Genomic DNA, 20,449 nt, shown 5'->3' on the forward strand with positions numbered 1-20,449 from the left:
TGTGCCCATAAAAGAATGTTACAATGAACAGTTATGTACATATATATATATATTAACAAGTTTAACAAAATTACGGTAGTTTCAACTAAATCCATATTCCCTTTCATATCCCGGAAATCTCATCCGTAGCAGTGGTGGAGTTGTTTGAATTTTCCTTTATCATGACGGATGCAGCCGACTCTGTACTGCTCTGTAATTCCTTCTCAATTTCCTTCTTCGCTGTAATCAATTCTTGCAACTTTTCTTCGATCTTAGGATGTTCCATATACTTGTTAAATATATTTTGGACTTTCATGTATGTTTCGTCATTAGTTTCACCACGTTTTAGATGGTAGAGGTAAACTTTTGATAAAACAGACATTATATCAAACAATGGTAAAGTGTTCACATTTTTACGGCTATCAATCAGAGGGAACAATCCATGCTCAAATAATTCGGAAACACTTATAGTCTCATTTGATAAAATAATATTTCTGGTCGTTATATCCTCCAATGATGACAACGCATAGAGACGTAACTGATAACATGGATTCAAACATTGATGCGCCAAGGCTTGTACCAAAGCAACCATCTCAGCTTTAACCAAATGTTGTTTCACATTAATCAATTGGGCTGTCAAATTAATAGATTTTAATGAGATCTCGACTATTTCCTGGTAAGGGTTCTCTTTGTCTACCTTATGACCACTTTTTATCAAACGTTCATATTCTTCTTCCCATTGTCCTCCGACAGCCCCGATAGAAGATATTTCATCTAATAAACCAAGCAACCACATGAAGTTTTCCCCATTGATCACATCCTGATGCTTTATGATTCTGACATCCAGGAAGTTATAAATTGTTAATACGTGTTGCTTTAATGAAGCGTACTTTCTTAATAGCTTCCAAAATTCCTCACTATTGAGCAGTTCATTAGAAAACTTATCTTCTGAAGCCAATAATAACAACTTGTTTAACACAACATCACCAATATTACCAGAAAAAAAAGCAGAGTCATATAACTCATTTTTGAACAACAACTCACTTTTTATTAAACCCAATAGTTGAGAGTGTTTTCTCAACTTTGTAATAATGAATATCTTGTAGATAAGTAACCGTTGAAAGAAATCTTTTGAAACTCCGCGGATATCACATACAGCATCCAGTTTATTAAGTAGCAAACTGCCATATTCTTCGTCATGATTGTAGATATGAAATAAATATACAGCAAGTTCAACCATAAACAAGATTTCGGATTCAAAAAACCTAGAATTTTCACTATTGTATTCCATTTTTAAGGAATCTAATAGCAACCTAATAATATCGGGATTCAGATTCTGCTTGTTTCTAAATGTGGAAATAATAAACTTACTATTCAGGATACATTCCAAGCCTTTCAAGGACCAGCTGATTTCTTCTTCAGTTGGTTCCTCATCGCCTTTCAAATAGGATGCAAAAGTAGAAAATAGGCCCTTTGTATACTTAGATTTGTTGATTTCATATTCAGCACTTGGTTTGGGAAGTGGTTCCAATGATAAAACCTGCTGTAAATCTGGATAAATGTTGGGGTTTATCATTAAATTTTCGTACAAGATAATGGTGACATTAATTAATTGTCTCCATACATCTTCAGTTATAGGATTTCTCTGGTTATTTTGTAATATTCTAGAAAGTACCACTGTTGATAACTGTCCTTTAAAATCCTGACCTAATCTAACAGAAATAGATGACACAACGATAGTTTCCATCGTATCTTCGATATGAATTTGTACAACAGGAATATCTTCAAATTCGTAATTCTTTAAAAGTCTCCTTCTCTCCCCCGTTAAAGTAGTTATCTTAATCATTTCAAGTAAAATTTCATTGTAAAGCTTGTTGAAGCCAAAGAACCCAGACAATTGGGAACATTTATCAATGGTAGTCAACATTCTTGTGCTTATATGATCATCGGAAGCGACATCAAATATTTTGAATAGGGTAGAAACAATCAAAGAACCTACATGATCAAAGATGCATTTGTCAAAAAACAATAAAGAATCGTAACCAAAGTCTTCTATTACATCATGCTGTACTTCTATTACTTCAGTAATCACTGTAGTGGAAGAAATTAGATTGTTCCATGCATCATCAAACCATCTTTCATTTCCATGATGTTCCTCTGGCATTACAATTTCTTTATCTCTAATAGAGTAGTAAATCTTTTCCAAGTACCACATAGGAAAATCTTTCTGGTTGTTGCACCCTTTCAGATTATAGGTGTAATCATCCAAGGTCATATGCTTCTTTACTTGAGGATTGTGTAGATCGGTGTTCAACATGATGATAGAATAACTTAAAATAAACACGGAGTCGGCATCAGGCTGTACCTCAGAAGTGCCGGTAGCTTTACCATTTTCAGGTATTTCTTTGCTATAATCTTGACTATCCACATACTTGGCTGAAAATGATTCAACAACTCGTTCAATTTGCTGTGCTTCTCCAGGCAATCTAAATTTTGTTAACAAAATCCTAATTGCTTCGTCTACCCGCAAGTCTTTGAAATCGAACAAGTCAATAAATTTCTTTAATAACGATATTTTAGCAGGATTCGCAAGGTATTCGCCAATTGTTTTCTTGTTCAAACGCCCATTGTTCTCAAATAAAAAGGCAGCAATATCATCTTCAGAAGAACTCTTAATAAAACCTTTCTCTATTAATGAGGTAATACCCAGAGAGGGTTTTTTATTAAATTCTTCAACACATTTAATGAATTCGGTCTTTCTTTCACGCTGAGTTAGAATATCTAATTGTTGGTTAGCATTAAAAGAATTTGCTGAATTTTGCATATGGTTGTACATGTCATCTATCACCGATATCAATCCTTCTAAGCATATTGGTGGTACACTGTCAGCAGTTGTTAAAGCGGACTCTGGTAATGCTAACTTAGATAGCCCCTTGAGAAAATTAATGGCCAAATCGGATCTATCAAGATCACAGTCATATTTGATGAAAATAGAAGTAAAAAAGGAAGGTGATCTTGTCCATAAAATAGATATCTGCTCAATTAATAATTCTTTGACTGCAGAAGGTCTTAATTTTGAATCTGCCCCCTTTTTTTCATCCAATAATATCCCAAAGATTGACTCTAAAGTCAATTCGATTTGACTTTGTAAACGGTTACCCAAAATAATTGTCACAGTTGTGAAAAGCTGTAACGCTGCTTGTAAAAGAGACCATTTGTCACTATTCTGAATCAAAAATAATATGTGTTTAAAAATTGGATCAGAAACCAAACTAAACAACCTCGGATATTCTGGAAATTTATCGCCTGCGACTTCAATAGCTGTATTCAACAGATGTAATCCAAATACCTTCGTCGAATTACTTTGCTTGTGAGAATTCTCGACGACAATTAACGAAATTAAAATGCCTAAGTAATCCTTTATCAAAGGAAGACCGTAGTTTTCTTCTATCGACTCTTCTCTCTTTAGTTCATGTTGAGCTTTTTCGCCATCAAGACCATCAGATATGGTAGGTATATCACTACTGCGAGGGCTATCCAGAGTTGGGTTTTCATTAGTCCCAATTAGGTCCTCTTTAAGAATGGTGGTTGAAAAACTTTCATCATTAATATATTTTTGAGTAGTAGATGGCTCAATATATTTCAATTTATGAAATATTTTCACCGTTATTGCTAGCATGCTCATTTCAGCTGCTTTCCTTAGTACTTCACTTCTCCGTTTATTACAAGCTAACGAAATAACCGTTTGTATTACTTCATTCATCAACGAATCTGATAACACTGAACCAAAATTAGAAACAACAATAGTCTCTATCAACGATAGAACCTTCAGCAACACAGAATCATCCGACAATTGTTCTGATCCTTCAAAACGACAGTGTGTTAAGGAGCTCACTGTTTGTCTGATGGCACCAACATAGTTCTTGGAATTTTCGTTAATGATATTGTAATTTAAAATTTTCTGAATCGAATCTAAAGCTAACGACGTGATATAGCCAGATGTGGTTCCAGTGCTGATTACTAACAAAAACGGCTGTAAGACGGTTAGAGAATCAACATCAGACAGACTCTTTAAGTTATTCAACATTAATCTTAACTGGATGAAACCCGATAATAACGGATCATTATGCTTGCTTGAAGATAGATTATTAAACGTATCAGCTAAAGAATTGTCTTGGTTGCTGAATATTTCGCTTCCACCCCCTAGCAATGCCGCTACACCAGATTGCGAAGCATATCGAGTGTATTTTCTCATTGCTGTTGATAAAGTCATACATTCTTTGATAACAATCGTGACCGGATCAACTGCCACATCTTGAAGGCCCATTATCAATATTCGAAATCTCTGCCGCTGTTCTCGTGGGAGTGATACGTAACTAATCTGGCCTTCCCCTGATGTACAAACAAACAACTAGGGCCATTTAAAAGATCATTTTGCCACCTTGGTCAACTATCGTATACCATGATACTTGAAGATTTTGAAGATTTATTTTTCAAAACAGCTCATCTCACGATGTCAATATTCGTTAACGACGAAATATAGAGATAGATTCAAGCCATTGAGCCACTATGAGTTGTACCAGAAATGCTTATTTAGATATATCTATTGATGGCAAGGCTGTTGGACGAATTGTGTTCCAATTGTTCTTGGATGTGGCTCCTATGGCTGCCAAAAACTTCTTGGAATTGTGTAAAGGTGAGGTTAAAATCGGAGATAGACAGTTAAGCTACAAACTCAATAGGTTTCACAGGGTGATCAAAAACTTTATGGTGCAGGGTGGAGATATAATATTTGGGTCTGGCGAAAATATCAACCCTGAAGAGGTTGGAAAAGGTGGCTGTTCAATATATGCGGAGAAACAAGATTTCGAGAACTCTAAAGATGGTGGGAGTGCTTGCTTTGGCAACTTTAAGGATGAAAACTTAGAGGAACTTAAAGAATCTTTCATTCTTGCAATGGCTAATATTGGTGAAAAGGATACCAATAGCTCCCAGTTTTTCATTACTACAACTGCTACTCCGCATTTAAACTTCCAGCATTCCATTTTTGGAAGGGTGATTGGTGGGAAATCTGTTGTACGTTCCATAGAAAAATGTCCGACAGATAAGGATGGTTGGCCTGAAGTAACTGTGTTGATTGAGGATTGTGGTGAGTGGCATGAAGGAATGGATATTCCCTTGTACAATGCAAGTAACGCCCCTGATGGGGGAGATATTTATGAAGAATACCCTGAAGACGATACTCATTTTGATGGAGAAGATTTTCAAAAGGCATACGAAGCTTCAAATACAATTAAAGAGTCTGGTACTATCCTTTTTAAACGGAAAGATTATCAAAATGCTTATTATAAATATAGAAAATCATTGAGATATGTGAATGAATATATTCCAGATATTGAGCTTGATGATGAGCGGTTTCTTTTATTCAATAAATTGAAGATGAAATTATACCTGAACCTCAGCTTCGTTCTATTTATTCTCAGCAGACACGATGAATCCATCACATATGCTAATTACCTGATAGAGATGGAAGGAGTTACTTCACTAGACAAAGCAAAAGCCTACTACAGACGGGGAAACTGCTACCTTGTTAAGAAGAGATTAGAAGATGCTCTCCAAGATTACAAGAACTGCAAAGAATATAACCCAAATGATGAGGTAGTTACCAAAAGAATTTTGGAGATAGAGTCCAAATTAGAGGAGAAACTGGAAAAAACTAAGAAAAGTATTTCAAAATTCTTTCAGTAGGTACAGGTTACAATCTTTCTAGATACTTAATAATAAATGAATTTGTCTATTACATGAAATCATCCAGCAAGTTTCTTACTTTTACAGGCCTTTCCGGCTCTTTTGAAGAGAAGCCTGCATTCTGTGATCCTAAACTTTGAGCCTTAAAATTGTCTAAATCATTTGATCCAAGACCATTTTGGGAGTCGGTTGGAGTGAATTCAGTTCTTGGCATACCAGAATTTGCAATATCTGTCCTGAGTAAGGAAGGATCAGGATTCGTAAACTCGCCAAGAATGCTTTTTGTCGTTGACGTTCCGACATATAAAGAAGAATACATGGCCGGGTCTGAATTATCAGAGAGATTTGAGTGTGAGCCTATAGTTTTCTCCGCAGAAACAGGATGTAAAATATCAACTTGAAAGCTACTATTCAACGACGGTATATTATCAGAACCTCTTAAGCTGTTAGATTTCTTTTCCTCAATAAACTCCCAATTACTAATTAATGATAATGATAAATAATCACAGCCCATACGAAAGTAGATATTAGCCACTTTGTTAACAATATCGTACTCTATAGTTTCATTTATTTCTAGCGAAGCCTTGAAATAACTGTCGTTCTTTCTTCTTAATTGAGCATATAATTGTAATAAAGCTGGGTCAACTGCCAAAAACGATTTATTTGTAGGTTTATCTTTCCCACTTGTCCAAAAGTTGATTGAAGCTTCCTTACAAGAACCCAGAAGGCTTTTAATCGCCAGTTCTCTTTTCTTAATTTTCCAAAAGACAAAACTTATAGTCCACCAGTCATTTTCACTAATAGCCTTAGGTAAAACATAGTTCTGCAATAAATTACTTAGCTCTGGTCCATTATCTCCCTCATATAACCTGCAAACTCCAATTGCCAAATCTAAGTCATCAACTTTTTTAACTAAAACAGTTACTGCATCCTTCAGAGAACCTGCAAGTAAGAAAAAACTAACAGAATCTAGATATCTATGCTTGCTCTGTAGAACGAATGCATTTTTTAAAGCTGCAGTTTTCCAACGAGGCTGCGAGAAATCATTTTTCAGAAAATTTAGCAACTTTGACTGTTCTTCGTGACCTACAGCTAACTTCCATAAATTAAGCAGCTTTATTTTCTTCTTTAGTGCCAAGATAAATATAGAGCAACTTTGGGGGTCCCTTTTGCCTCCCATTGTAAACTCAAATTTGGCAATAGATTCAAACATTCTTTCCAAGTCCTCCTGCTTACACCAATAAGCAACCTTATACTCCCTCATGCGAGACCAAGAATTGAGCTCAGAATCTATTAGAGATAACAGTAACTCTTTATTCTCGGAATGAAGTGCCCATGATACGTCTCTCATCGTTATAGATTCTTGAGTTAACTTGTGTGACAGGAATAATTTAACCCCCAACAAGAATCGCAGACCATTAATATCTATAATATTTTCATTTTGGTCTATCTCTTCAAACGCTTCCAAAACTGTGAGTAACGTACTTTGTTGATGACGGGTCAGGTATGGCAATGCTATCTTGGTCAACTTCTCACGTAAAGACTGTGATATTTTTTCGCTGTAGGAATTGTACGGCTCATCATATTGGTGGAATGTATAATCTCTGTCAGAGGGAAGTAAAAACTTCCAGCTCTCAATGTCAAGAGTTGAAGGCAATCTGTCTGCGATATCTGGATTAAATTCAATTTCCCTGACCTTGTGAAATAACCGAAGTATTATATCTCTGACCAAATTTAGTTTTTTACAATATAAAGCTTGAATTAGAAATTGGGGATGGTAAACATGGAGTGGGCCATTTAGAACACTAGTTAGATGTAAAATATCATTTGAAATTATTCTCCTAGAACCGATAGACTGATGAGTAAATTTGTCTGAAAGATCCAATTGCTTATCTTCAATAAATAGCTGGTTCCCAGAGGCTATTACAAATGTACCATCTTTCATCCACGTTGAGTCGCCTACTTCATGGGTTGTATTCTTTGTAATATCAATCTTTTTAATGGGAAGAAAACTAGGAAGTTTATTTGTATAATCATATCTCAATTGTGAAACCAAAATAACATGGTTACTAAATCCAATAGACACAATGCTTTGCCCCATTTTTGTGCTGGTCCAATCGATATCACGTATTTCATCTTCAAAAGTTTGAGTATATTCCAATACGCTTCGCCTTAAGTCCCATATAGTAATTTCTTTCCTAGATTGTCCAACTACGCAGATTTTATCAATTGAGGAGGCCGAGATCAAGGTGCTATTTTCAATGTTGGTGTCAAACTCATAAGTCAATTTCCATTCAACCAAAAACCCATTCTCTGAGACTGTAGCTTTATAGGTGCGTATTTTCCCACTGGTAGAAATGCTTGAAATTAAATTTCTATCACTAACGAATGAATGTTGCACAGGATCAATGGTTGACGCAAGATATATTTTGCCCTCCTGCTCAATACAGGTTGCAATTGTCTCCACCGGAACAATTGAATTCGAAGTAACGAGATATGAATCAATATGACCTGTATCATAAATCAATGCAATGAAATGACGGTTTTTTTTATGTTTTTTCTTCGGAATATTTGTTATTAATAAAGGGTATCCATGGTCGCGGCTAATACTAATCTCATACCCCAATTTAGCTACTTTAGTCTTTGAACAAGTACAATCCCAAGACTGTAACTTAAAGGAATTCAATAATGTTATCACGAAAGATCCTTTTTCATGAACTAAAGCAGTTCGAACAGGAGCAGGAGTATTGATGATTTTTCTTCTCTCCAACGAAACTCCAGCATGCATAGCCTGAGGCACCCAAATAGAATTTTCATGAAACCTGCTAATGGTTAAAACGGCTTCTCCATCGCTACTTCTCAAAAGTTTCTGGATCGATTTGTTGTGTCCAGTAAACTTGTGCTCTATAATATTTTTCATTGAATAATAGTCAAAAAGTTTGTCCACTGTGATAAGTAGGTGCTTTATTGAACCCTTTAAATCATGAATTATTACCGAAATTTGGTGATTAGATTTACTATAGACCTTCGGTTCGGCAAAATAGAGGAATTCAGGATTCGGTACAAACCATGATGCCTTTAATTTGATGGTTGCTATGTCATTTAAAGCTACCAGTTTAGGTGGATCGTGAGAAAGGTTCTCAAGTGCAAGGACCCTCATCTTTCCATATTTCGATATTATGCCAACAAGCTCCGGTCTATTCCTCCCCAAGTATTTTAAGAAACTGGTAGAGTACTGTTTTGGCATTGTTTGCTCTAATAAGCAACTATCAATAACCAACGCAAATCTCTCACCGGCTTCTTCATCCAACTGAACTGTACCCCAATGTTGTACATTATTTTTATTTTCAAGCTCATAGTTGGACCATATTCTAAACTTCGAATCAGAACAAAGAGTGTACAGTATATGACAAGAATGAGGAGTCTTTTTATGCCTTCCTCTCCACCTGAACATCGTCACATAGCCTGCATGTGGAATTAGGGTTAAATCAAACAATGCATGGTCACCTGAATCACTAACACGTCTCCAAACTTTAACCTTAGAGTCATATTTGCCTATCGTTGCGATGAACTGCGAATCATCCGAGACTACGCAGTTGTAAATAGGAGTCGGGTGCTTTTGATTCCAAAGTAGATGGGGTGAATAGCTTCCGGCCTGCTCTTTAATCTTCCATAGAGATAAATAATTAGAGCCGAGAACAAGTTCACTATCACTGCCCCATTTCAAACAATTTAACCGGGAGTCATCATGGTATATTCTTGTATAGGGGACCCATCTGGGTTCCTTCATGCAATGGTACAATGGCTTGAACATATGAGCGCAGCTACCAATTGCAACTGAAATGTGCCCATTCTCTTCATTTATATCGACGGCTGTTGCATCCTCATCGAAGTAGATCGTTTGTAACCTTGTGAACTCATTAGAGAGAATAATTAGATTGTTTCCTGAACAATATGCTAATATTGCAAGTTTATTCCAAGTTTTATGGCACAAAGTTTGAACTGTATTATTTGGCTGACCTGGCAGGAAGTTCAACATCTCGGAATAACTTTGATATCAAGGAATAAACAACAATTCAGAGCTGGAATTATAGGTTATGTAAAGGTTTTCAATTCAAGTATTAAAGTTACAGAAAACGAGGGAAAATGTTGAAAATGTTAAAAATATTTAAAAATAATCATCACCAGTTATCATCACACTCCCTTTGAAGAAGTTAACCATAAGAAGTTGTTAAAGAGTATACGTTAGCTAGGAACACTTAAGGAATCAACTGGTGATGGGTGCTAGTTGTAACGATCAGAGAAAGGCGGTGGCTATTTGTTTGCAAAGATCACCTTGTGTTATGATTGAAAGAAATACACCTAAAAAATGTCTAGAAGATCCAAAACTACAAAAGGACCTGCCAGAACTTTGCATAGCACAAATGAAAGCTTTCATAGAATGTAAACGTGGCATGGTAGACATGACAAAGAGATTTACAGGAAATGGCCCCTTATCTACTGGAAAAAATAACGAACAATACGAGAACTTATGTTCAGGTAATTTTGATCCAAGAGAAGAAATGAAAAAGGTAGAACGTTGAATACTAACAGCTGGTGAAGTTGTGATCCTGAAGTCTAAATTTGAGTGTTTTTGTTAGTCAGTGTGACTTGATCCGATAGCAATACATTTTGTTTTAATGCCTCATGAATACATCACTATCATACTATGATATCACATTAATGTGCTATATGCATTTACTAAAACAAAGGCGACAGCTACCCGGCATCTTAAATTTTACCGCAACTATTGACCGTCGATATTTATTGGCTGATTGTAATTGTGAGCTTCTATGTCAGCTGTTAACAGGCTGTGTCTGGAAGTTCACGTCTATAGTTAAATCGAGCAGGCTGTAAAATTAGTTAAATACATAAGGCCGATCCCCTTGGAATGTTTATGATAATGAAATATAAGTCATTTGAAAATGATTTAAACTGTTACAGTTTATATAAGCTTTTTATAATAAATTTGTAATAACTTTTCTTAGTTCCAAATACCTGAACAATGCGTCACTCCATTCCAAAACATCTGACAATATTTTGTTCAACGAATGCGCACATGTTGTTCTCCATAACACATGAGAAACAAAATATAACTTAAACATACATGGATGGGGCTGATGAATTAGAGCTTTGGGGACTCCAAGGCATAGATCAGAGCACTTTAGAACAGAAACTTGAGTCAACTGCACAAAATTTAATTAATAAGAAAAGCGAAGAGCAGGAACGAGCTAGACTTGAACGATATGAGGAGAAGTTGAAGTTGCTTCAACAACAAAAGGTGGCATTAAAACAAAATATTAGAAATGCTACAAGAATTAGTGTACGAGATAAGCTAAGTCAAAAGTTATCAAACTTGCAAGAGGATGACTTGGCCCCACTTCTAAAAGATATTGAGGACATTAAGTTGCGGCTACGGTCAATAAAGAATGGGAAAAGGTATAGTAAATCACAAAACCTTGATCCATCAGCTAAGCAAACTAATGAAACAGAAGATGAGTTCCTTTTAAGAACAGGAAAAATAACAGCTTTCGGAAATCGCACGAAGTTTATGTTGGATGTTGACGACGGGAGAGCTAATAATGATGCAGAACAAGTAATTGGAAAGCTTGAACATGATGAAAGTATTAAAAATACAGATTCTAATTTATTAGATGATTCGGAGGACGAATTTCGATTATCTGGAGGTGAATCCCAGGATAAGGATTCCGATATATTCTCAAACACCTCTAGAGATATATTTGATGATGGTGTCGAGTCTTATTACAATAAACGTCTAAATAAATGGATTGCTAAAAGAAGCCATGGTCGTCCAAATAATTCATACCCAAATATCCCTGAATGGGAACGCCCTCATCCTACGCTCTCAGGTGCAAAACTGAATAATGATTTTAAAATTCCTGGTGACATTTTCCCATTACTATTTGACTATCAGAAAACGTGCGTTCAATGGCTTTACGAATTATATCAACAAAAAAGTGGCGGTATTATTGGTGATGAGATGGGTTTAGGTAAAACTATTCAAATAATATCGTTTCTTGCTTCTTTACATCACTCGGGGAAGCTTAATAGACCCGTTCTTGTCATATGTCCTGCTACTGTTTTGAAACAGTGGTGTACTGAATTCCATAAATGGTGGCCCCCATTTCGCACTATTATTTTACATTCTATTGGAACTGGGATGGTTAATAAGAAGAAATTAACAGAGCAAGAAATTGAGGAAATTATAATGAAATCGAAAGCAGAAGAGTTCTCGTACGATGATTATTCGAATTTTGAACGCACTAAAAAAGAGATTGAATCAAATTATAATATTAAAAGTTTAATAGATAAGGTATTGAACTTAGGACATGTACTAATAACCACTTATGTTGGACTAAAAATACATGCTGATGAATTGCTTAAGGTTGACTGGGGCTATGTGGTTCTTGATGAAGGACATAAGATTCGAAACCCAAATTCAGAGATTTCTTTAACTTGTAAGAGGTTGAAAACCCATCATAGGATAATCCTTTCAGGTACCCCAATTCAGAATAATTTAACCGAATTGTGGAGCCTTTTTGACTTTATTTTCCCGGGAAAACTAGGTACCTTGCCAGTGTTTCAACAACAGTTTGCAGTCCCAATAAACTCAGCTGGTTATGCAAATGCTACCAATATTCAAGTTCAAACCGGCTTCAAGTGTGCTGTAGCGTTACGTGACCTGATATCTCCGTATCTTTTACGAAGACTGAAGGTTGATTTAGCAAGAGATTTACCTAAAAAGACTGAGATGGTCCTATTCTGTAAAATGACTCAAGTTCAGAAGGATAAATATTTGCAGTTCTTAAATTCAGATGACCTAGTGAAGATTAAAAATGGGAAGAAACAGGTTCTATTTGGAATCGACATTCTAAGAAAAATATGTAACCATCCCGATCTTCTGGAAAGGGAGTTCAAAAAACACAATATTTCATATGGTGATCCGAAGAGGTCTGGCAAAATGCAAGTTGTCAAACGCTTATTACAAATCTGGCACGAACAGGGGCATAAGGCCCTTCTTTTTACTCAATCAAGGCAAATGTTGGATATATTAGAGAGTTTTATCTCTTCTAAAGATCCGGATCTCTCACATCTAACTTATTTAAGAATGGATGGTATGACTGATATTGGCCACAGACATGCTTTAATAAGTAAATTCAATAAGGAACCCTACGATGTATTTCTGCTCACTACTAGAGTTGGTGGTCTTGGTGTGAATTTGACTGGTGCAAATAGGATAATTATCTTCGACCCTGACTGGAACCCATCGACAGATATCCAAGCTAGGGAAAGAGCATGGAGAATTGGCCAAAAAAGAGAAGTTTCAATATATCGCTTAATGGTCGCTGGCTCCATAGAGGAAAAAATATACCACCGACAAATATTTAAACAATTTCTGACAAATAAAATTTTGAGTGATCCTAACCAAAAACGGTTCTTTAAGATGAATGAGTTACATGACTTATTTACTCTTGGGAATGATTGTAGCAGTGGAAATGAAGCTTTCATGCAAGAGGTCTCTAAACAAACGGAAAAACTGAAAAAAGATTCATCTGAGGGGGCTGATGATTTCAATCAAGTTATAAATATTGAAGGTGTATCCAAGCTTGAAGGCTTTTATAATGCGAAGGAGAAAGAGGTCGAAAATATGAATGAAGATGATAGACTCATGAATAGCTTCTTTGGTGGGGGGGATCTTACAAATTCCCTGGGGCATAGTTCGATGTTAGATATGCATACTACACCGACAAATGATATTATTGCTAAGGAGGCAGCACTTGTTGCACAAAATGCCGTTAATGTGTTGAATAAATCGCGTAAATTAACAAAACGCTATGAAATAGGTATTCCAACTTGGACAGGGAAGTTTGGTCAAGCAGGCATAATTAAAAAGAAAAGACATCCACAAATTCAACGAAGTTCAAAAATTCTCGAAAACTTAACAAAACCCAAAGATGATATCTTCAATGAGAACAAATTTCCATTGGACTCAAATGCTGAATTATTGGAGCGCATCAGGAAGTATCTCCAAGGGCAACCGTTATATTTTTCAAAATCGGCTGACGTTGTTAAACAGCTTCAGCTAAAGCTGAAAAACGAGGAAGATCTTATTAATGTTCGGGCATTATTAAGGGGCATTGCGACTTTCGACAAAGGCATGTCTGGGTGGGTGTTGAAAGATGAGTTCCGAGGTCCTTGAAGTGTGTTGTCATGCTGACGTCAATATTAATAGATGGAGTTTCTGTCGTCGTCCTGTCGCGTCAGGCGCGTTTCTTATTCTATGCTGACACAAAACAAAAGTTGGTGGTAAGGAAATCACTTGGTCGATTATGACGTTAGGCAGGTGTTGATATATTTAAACGGCCTTGCATTATTATTTTGTAGTTCACATTTCGACCTCGATCTGCGTGGCCTTCAAACACCGATCCAGCATCAATTAATAGAATATTATGACAGAGTCAGTAAATTACAGCACCAATGTCAGCTCTTCATCCTCAAAGAACCTAGTTCTTTGTTTTGATGGTACGGATCAAAATTTTGGACCAGACCCATTCACTAATGTCTTAAAAATATTTCGCATGTTGGATAGTAGCAACGACTCAGCACAAATGTGTTATTATCAACCAGGTATCGGGACCAACATGAGTATTCAAGGTGGTGGTAAAATGTCTATTAAATGCAAATTTGAAAATACATTTGATTCTATGTTTGCTTTTAGTTTGGACTATCACATTATCTCTGCATATTTATTTCTTATGAAATATTTTGAAGTGGGTGACAAAATAATTATGTTTGGCTTTAGTAGAGGTGCATTTACTGCAAGAGTCTTAACAGGTATGTTGGAACGAGTTGGAATTCTTAAGCGTGGATTAGACGATTTGGTACCAATGGCGTGGAAAGTCTATGAAGCATGGGAATATGCGGCGCAACCCAGTCAACCAAACTATACAACTACATTGATTGATGAATTCAGAAATACATTTGCAAGGAACATACCAGTTCGTGTTCATTTTGAGGGCTTATTTGATTCTGTTAATTCATGTGGTATTATTCGGGATAGATTATTCCCATATACCTCTAGAAGTGGCATCGTAGACCATGTCCGCCATGCTGTTAGTATCGATGAGCGGCGTGGAAAGTTTAAACAACAAAGCTTTTCGCCTAATCCATATACTCAGAAGTTATTTTCTTTTGTCTACAGAAATTATATGGTTGAAACTAACAGGAATTCACCGAGTGACTACAGTTACTCGGATAGTGAACGATACACTAATCCATTTATTAATTCAACAATAACTAGAACAGCTAGCGTTCCTCTGATTCTGAAGGCCACTTCGGATATTGGGTTTGCTGCCGAATGCATTAACACTAATTGTAATTCTGCTGATGTTTTATTGCGTAGTGTAAATGACTACTTGGAAAGTGGTATTAGACGAGATAATCACCAATCTTCGTGGTTTAAGGGGAAATTAAGTTCATTATCAAGACAGCGGGTAGAGGGTGTCTTTCAGCATTATTCTCCAGATGCAAATTCAAGTACACCAGCTACATTTGTTTCTTCTGATTTAATTGAAAAATGGTTTCCTGGTGATCATTCTGACGTCGGCGGTGGCTGGGCACCTGATATTGAAACTGAACAGTTTCTCAGTAATTTGCCATTACGCTGGATACTCAGCGAGGCAATAAAGCATGGTGTGTATTTTAAGAAAGGGGTTATTCATCAGTTTGCAAAAACTTACGACTCTACCGGTAGTCTACTTTCAGCTGATCATGATATGTTAAAATGGCAGAGAGGGAAATATACCATGAAAAGTCCATTTAGTAATTGTCATCATCCTTCTAAAAAAGATCTCGATACATTTCACGGTATGTTGAGAGTTTCCCATAAAGTGTCACATATGCTCCATGTGTTCAAAAAAAGGTCAATCTCGACATGTCACTCCTCAAGTACTCAAGCCGATGCACCTAAACGGTTTACGAAGCCTATTTACCAAAGTGCAAAAAACGATGGACACGGTAACAAAAGCATATTTCAAGTCATACTGTGGTGGTTTGTTGAGTTGATAGCTGTGGGTATCAGAATCGAGGATAAAAACTGCAAATGGAAAAATGTTTATGTACCCAACTTAGGTAGACATAGAAATATTCCGGAATATGGAGAGATGCATTGGTCAGTATACTGGAGGTGTAAGTATGTTGGAGACTATAAACCTCGAAATTTGCCGAAGTATGCTGCTAAGTTGATAGATGAATACATTGGTGCCCATTTGAGTAATGGCAGATCAACCCGGCGTAGACGGCTGACGAGTATATCTTCTAACCATGTCTCCTATCCAACACAAGAATCAACACCACTATTAGATAGTCCAACTCATGAGTGTGAAAGAAGTTCTCATGAAGTCGAACTTCTAGCACAATCAGACGAAAAACAAATAAAAAAGTGGATTGCTGATGATTGGCAAACAACTCCTGATGACTTGGAAGAATTACTTCAAGATAATCCTGATTTGTAGAATCATGATATCAAACCTAATTAAAAAAATTAGATTTTAATTAATACTTTTTCAATTGATCCTGCATTTGCATTTTATACATACCATTTTTCTTGAATCATGAATAAATTTCTATTTATATATAAATAAGTGTTGTATCTATGGGGGGAGGGTTGGTTCCACAAAAAATTGTCAAAATTAGCAGTACCTTACAATTTGCTAATATTTTTGTTGCTTGCGTCAGTGTGGTGAAATATTCCCTTTACTAAAATTCGAATATAATCATTAAAGAATAATAAATGCATTTCATATTCCGGTTAGAAATAATTTAAATATAGGACCCAGCAGCTGTATCGGTGAGAGTAGAGCATACATGGAGTTCTCTTACTCATTATTCTTCTTTTTTTAAGGTTCTGAAAAATAAATAACGTGGATGGTAGGTGATAATAGAATAATTCAAAACTTTATAAAATATTTCGCAAATTTCTTTAACCAATAATCAACTTGTCACCATCAAAATCATATTGTGGAATTTCTAGGTTCAATGGTGCTGGGCCCCTTCTAATTCTACCGGATATATCATAGTGTGAACCATGACATGGGCAGAACCAACCTCCAAAGTCACCAGCTTCACCAATAGGGACACAGCCCAAATGAGTACAGATACCCAACATGACCAACCATTCAGGTTTCTTAACTCTATCAGCATCGGCTTGTGGGTCCTTCAAAGCACTCAAAGCAGTCACGCTAGCCTCTTCAATCTCAGACGAAGTTCTGTGTCTGATAAAGACCGGCTTACCTTGCCACTTTACGACAACATTCTTCCCCTCGGGAATAGCTGCCAAGTTCACCTCCACTTTTGCCATAGCCAAAACATCTGCAGATGCTGACATAGAAGAAATAAATGTCTCAACAGTAGATTTAGCACCCGTTGAAGATAGTAACCCTAAAGAACCAACCATAAAGTAGGCATACGAGCGACCTTTGTCAGCATCATTCTTCTCTTTTAAATAATCACTAAAATCTGGTGTTCTATAAGTAGACTTAGCAGCAACAGCTGATGAGGAAATCAATCTCTTAGCCGATGCACTTTTCAAACAGTTAAATGAGTTTCTTACGCCCAACATTTGATATTAGAGAATAAATAATTAATATTTCACTGACAAATCAGGTATTCTTCTAGGGATGCACTAGAGATAACTCCAACTCTTCAAAGCTTCCTACAATCACGCAGTTCACACTTGATCGTAGACGATGTTCAGCGAAGAGTCTATACGCGGAAGTTCAGTTGTAACTGAGGCTTCATCGCGCCAACTTCTGGAAACAATTTTTTTCCTGCAATATCATTGGTTCGTTCTTAATGATAGTTGAACTAGAAGGTAGTAACTTGTCACGTGATCATAGTATTTCAGTTTACTTACTGACACTTGGCGTTAGCACAGAGATAAAACCATTAATATTAGAGTGAATGAATGACTATTTATCTGTTTTTGTGTATTGTCTATGTCTATCCTACGTAGAGATATTTATTGTGTATTGTGTGAAAGTTATGATTACCTGAATCCGTATCCTTCGGACTCATCTATGGCGACAAGCAACTTTGATCTCAAGGTGTGCTTGTCGATATAATCATGTAGGCATATTTCATTAAAACATGTGTGGGATAGCGGTAATCTGTCAGCTCCGGAGCGGATTCTGGAGATGCGGAATGGAATTGTGGTGACGCCAGTTGCAGGTACTCTGTCGGAACCAGTGACAAATTGTAGGAGTTTTCTCTGTTTTTCGTAGTCAAACTCTTGGATTATTTCCCAAAACCATTGCACAACAGGACTGTTATCATCGAATCCACCCTGGTACTTTGTAACACTACGCAACATGTCGACGTCAAGGCCTTGTTCGTGACTGCCACAGACAAGCTGCTCTATCTCTTCAGAACCGAAGAGTTTGAAAGAGTTAGCTTCAATGACATGAAAGAAACCACTTCTAAAGCTTTCAAAACTTTTTTCTATCGAACGGTTTAAGTAGAAGTCCATCCAAAGCTTAAAATACTCATCCTTATTCTCTTGAGTGACAGCACGGTTGCCACCGTCAGGACAGAGTTCGTGATAGTAAACTTTTGTCTCATCAAGACAATCAGGGAAACTGGTTTCAAAATTGAGACCAAACGTTTCCTCAAAATCACTTTCATTATATTCTAACATTTTTAAAAGGTTTTCACCCGTCTCTGGATATAATTCCATAAAGTCATCTAGAGACAACTTTTCTGAACAGAGCTTTTTGTAAAGGGCTCTGGGGAATTTTAAGTCCAAAATAGTGCTATTGTATATTGCTAAGCCTAGTACGACACCAAATAAATAGTACAATTCGGAGCTGTTATTCTGTCCTTGTAACAACTCGCTGTCCAGCGAAGAACTTATGGAAAACCATGATAGCCTACTTTCAGGAATATAGACAAACAAACCGTTATTCGGGTTAAACAAGTCTCGTGTTAATAATAAGAACCATTCCTTTCTTAAGCCTCCAGCATCAATGCCAGGCTCATTGACAAATTCTATTCTGAGGGATTTTTTGAGATCTTTCTGTTGTGATTGAATACTCCTTAGTGAGTCTTGTGTAACGAAGTTCCTCCTGACGCGAACTTTCAAATATACGTCAACAACTTGCCTGCGATCTAACGCTTTTAAAAATGCTTGTTCTGCATTATATTCCATGATCCTACGTGTTTCATACTCCAAAATAGAAATCTTCATACCTAATGAGAATAAAAAGGGACATTGGCAAATAGTAAACTGGCCATCGGTTGGTGCTTCTAAAGCGTCTTGATTCTCTTTATTTTGGTCTGTTAACAGTTTACTTGATTTCTGCCAGATATCAAAATCTTTCTTATAATCAACGAAATCTATCATTGTATTGTAGAATGTAGAAACTGGGCATTTGTATACTGCTTGATTTACCACATAAAAACAAAGGAGGAATTTAGCGCCAGTCTTAATATGCCAGTCGTTCCCATAATCTTCAATTTTGAACTTAAAGTCAGCGTTCAACGTATCTTTGCCAGTACCAACAGTGATGGGTCTAACAATCCCAGTTAAAAATGCATTAACATTATGGCGTAACATTTTCCTACTCATGTCAGCTCCAATTGTAGGGTTCAATTTCTCGGATGTCTGAAAATCTTCCAATTGAGGACTGTGTTTAGATCGTTCCACATCCTTTCCAATGTTATGTAGAATCCTCGCAAAGTGAAATGTAATATACATGTTTATCAACTCGACTTTAGAAACAAACACATCATCGTGGAGATATTTTAAATAGTGGACCAATTCTTTAGCTGTAGGGATATCAAGACATGATAAGTATCCTATGGCCTTCTTTAAAACTTCATAAGATATCGCTCTAAATTGAGGTTTATTACAGCTTGCTTCAACATTTGCTAGTGTTTGTTTGAAAATTGGGATCTCTAATATTACTAGAATCCATCTGAATAACCCTATTCTTCTATATTTTCCTTGTGCTGGAAATGCCTTGGATAGCACGACATGAGGACGTTTCAATAATTCGTTACAGGCCACCAAGAAGCTGTAGAATGGTTTTTTAGTAGGCAATTCTACTAGAAGCCTATAGAATTCTTTAACTTCGTCGTAATCCAAAATTTCATTGCGGTTCGAACTTTCAAACGATGAGTTTAAAGCAAATATAGAGGACATCCTTATGGCAAGGTAATCCTCAACAGGACAAAAAATCTCATGCTTTCTCTGATGTTTTTCAGTTTTATCTAGCTCCCGATAAATATGTGTACAAGACATAATTAGCTCTTTCATTTCCACCAAATCAAACTTCTCTATCGGCTCCCTATTAGATGTTGGGCCTCTTAAGACGACAGTGACATAGCATATTGAGCATCTAAACTTGCTGATATTCTTTGGATGCTGTAAAACCGTTCCACAGCAACAACAACTGGATGTAATAAATACAGTGTCAGGTTCAGGTGGTAAAGCGTTGCTGTTAGATATTATTTGGATCTTGTGACGCTTCTGAATGTTTAGGTTTCTACTGAAGAAGCTCATTTTTAGATCAACAGTTTGACCTCGTGCTTCAGCCGATATAACGCTCGGTAAAATTCAAGGTAACCTCAAATAGTTTTCAATCAATATATGGTACTCTAACTG

General features: G+C 36.4%; 8 protein-coding genes across 8 annotated transcripts; 4 read left to right on the forward strand and 4 right to left on the reverse strand.

Moving 5' to 3' along the window:
- Positions 1-103: 103 nt before the first annotated feature.
- GEA2 (Arf family guanine nucleotide exchange factor GEA2) lies at positions 104-4,306 on the reverse strand (the record flags this gene model as incomplete). The annotated part of the gene is made up of 1 exon (XM_003644367.1): positions 104-4,306. The coding sequence occupies one exon, from the start codon at positions 4,304-4,306 to the stop codon at positions 104-106; it is 4,203 nt and encodes a 1,400-aa protein (XP_003644415.1).
- Positions 4,307-4,548: 242 nt separating this feature from the next.
- On the forward strand, positions 4,549-5,727 carry CPR7 (peptidylprolyl isomerase CPR7; the record flags this gene model as incomplete). Its single annotated transcript, XM_003644368.1, has 1 exon — positions 4,549-5,727. The coding sequence occupies one exon, from the start codon at positions 4,549-4,551 to the stop codon at positions 5,725-5,727; it is 1,179 nt and encodes a 392-aa protein (XP_003644416.1).
- Positions 5,728-5,776: 49 nt separating this feature from the next.
- On the reverse strand, positions 5,777-9,766 carry RAV1 (Rav1p; the record flags this gene model as incomplete). Its single annotated transcript, XM_003644369.1, has 1 exon — positions 5,777-9,766. One exon carries the CDS (start codon positions 9,764-9,766, stop codon positions 5,777-5,779), a length of 3,990 nt encoding a protein of 1,329 aa, XP_003644417.1.
- A 238-nt stretch (positions 9,767-10,004) lies between these two features.
- On the forward strand, positions 10,005-10,310 carry PET191 (Pet191p; the record flags this gene model as incomplete). Its single annotated transcript, XM_003644370.1, has 1 exon — positions 10,005-10,310. One exon carries the CDS (start codon positions 10,005-10,007, stop codon positions 10,308-10,310), a length of 306 nt encoding a protein of 101 aa, XP_003644418.1.
- A 563-nt stretch (positions 10,311-10,873) lies between these two features.
- Positions 10,874-13,987, forward strand: RAD26 (DNA-dependent ATPase RAD26; the record flags this gene model as incomplete). The annotated part of the gene is made up of 1 exon (XM_003644371.1): positions 10,874-13,987. The coding sequence occupies one exon, from the start codon at positions 10,874-10,876 to the stop codon at positions 13,985-13,987; it is 3,114 nt and encodes a 1,037-aa protein (XP_003644419.1).
- Positions 13,988-14,237: 250 nt separating this feature from the next.
- Ecym_1370 (uncharacterized protein) lies at positions 14,238-16,301 on the forward strand (the record flags this gene model as incomplete). The annotated part of the gene is made up of 1 exon (XM_003644372.1): positions 14,238-16,301. One exon carries the CDS (start codon positions 14,238-14,240, stop codon positions 16,299-16,301), a length of 2,064 nt encoding a protein of 687 aa, XP_003644420.1.
- A 467-nt stretch (positions 16,302-16,768) lies between these two features.
- Positions 16,769-17,407, reverse strand: RIP1 (ubiquinol--cytochrome-c reductase catalytic subunit RIP1; the record flags this gene model as incomplete). Its single annotated transcript, XM_003644373.1, has 1 exon — positions 16,769-17,407. One exon carries the CDS (start codon positions 17,405-17,407, stop codon positions 16,769-16,771), a length of 639 nt encoding a protein of 212 aa, XP_003644421.1.
- Positions 17,408-17,833: 426 nt separating this feature from the next.
- HUL4 (putative E3 ubiquitin-protein ligase HUL4) lies at positions 17,834-20,347 on the reverse strand (the record flags this gene model as incomplete). The annotated part of the gene is made up of 1 exon (XM_003644374.1): positions 17,834-20,347. The coding sequence occupies one exon, from the start codon at positions 20,345-20,347 to the stop codon at positions 17,834-17,836; it is 2,514 nt and encodes an 837-aa protein (XP_003644422.1).
- Between the last annotated feature and the right edge of the window lie 102 nt (positions 20,348-20,449).

Source organism: Eremothecium cymbalariae, chromosome 1 (assembly GCF_000235365.1).
Source record: "Eremothecium cymbalariae DBVPG#7215 chromosome 1, complete sequence".
Lineage (NCBI taxonomy): Eukaryota > Fungi > Ascomycota > Saccharomycetes > Saccharomycetales > Saccharomycetaceae > Eremothecium > Eremothecium cymbalariae.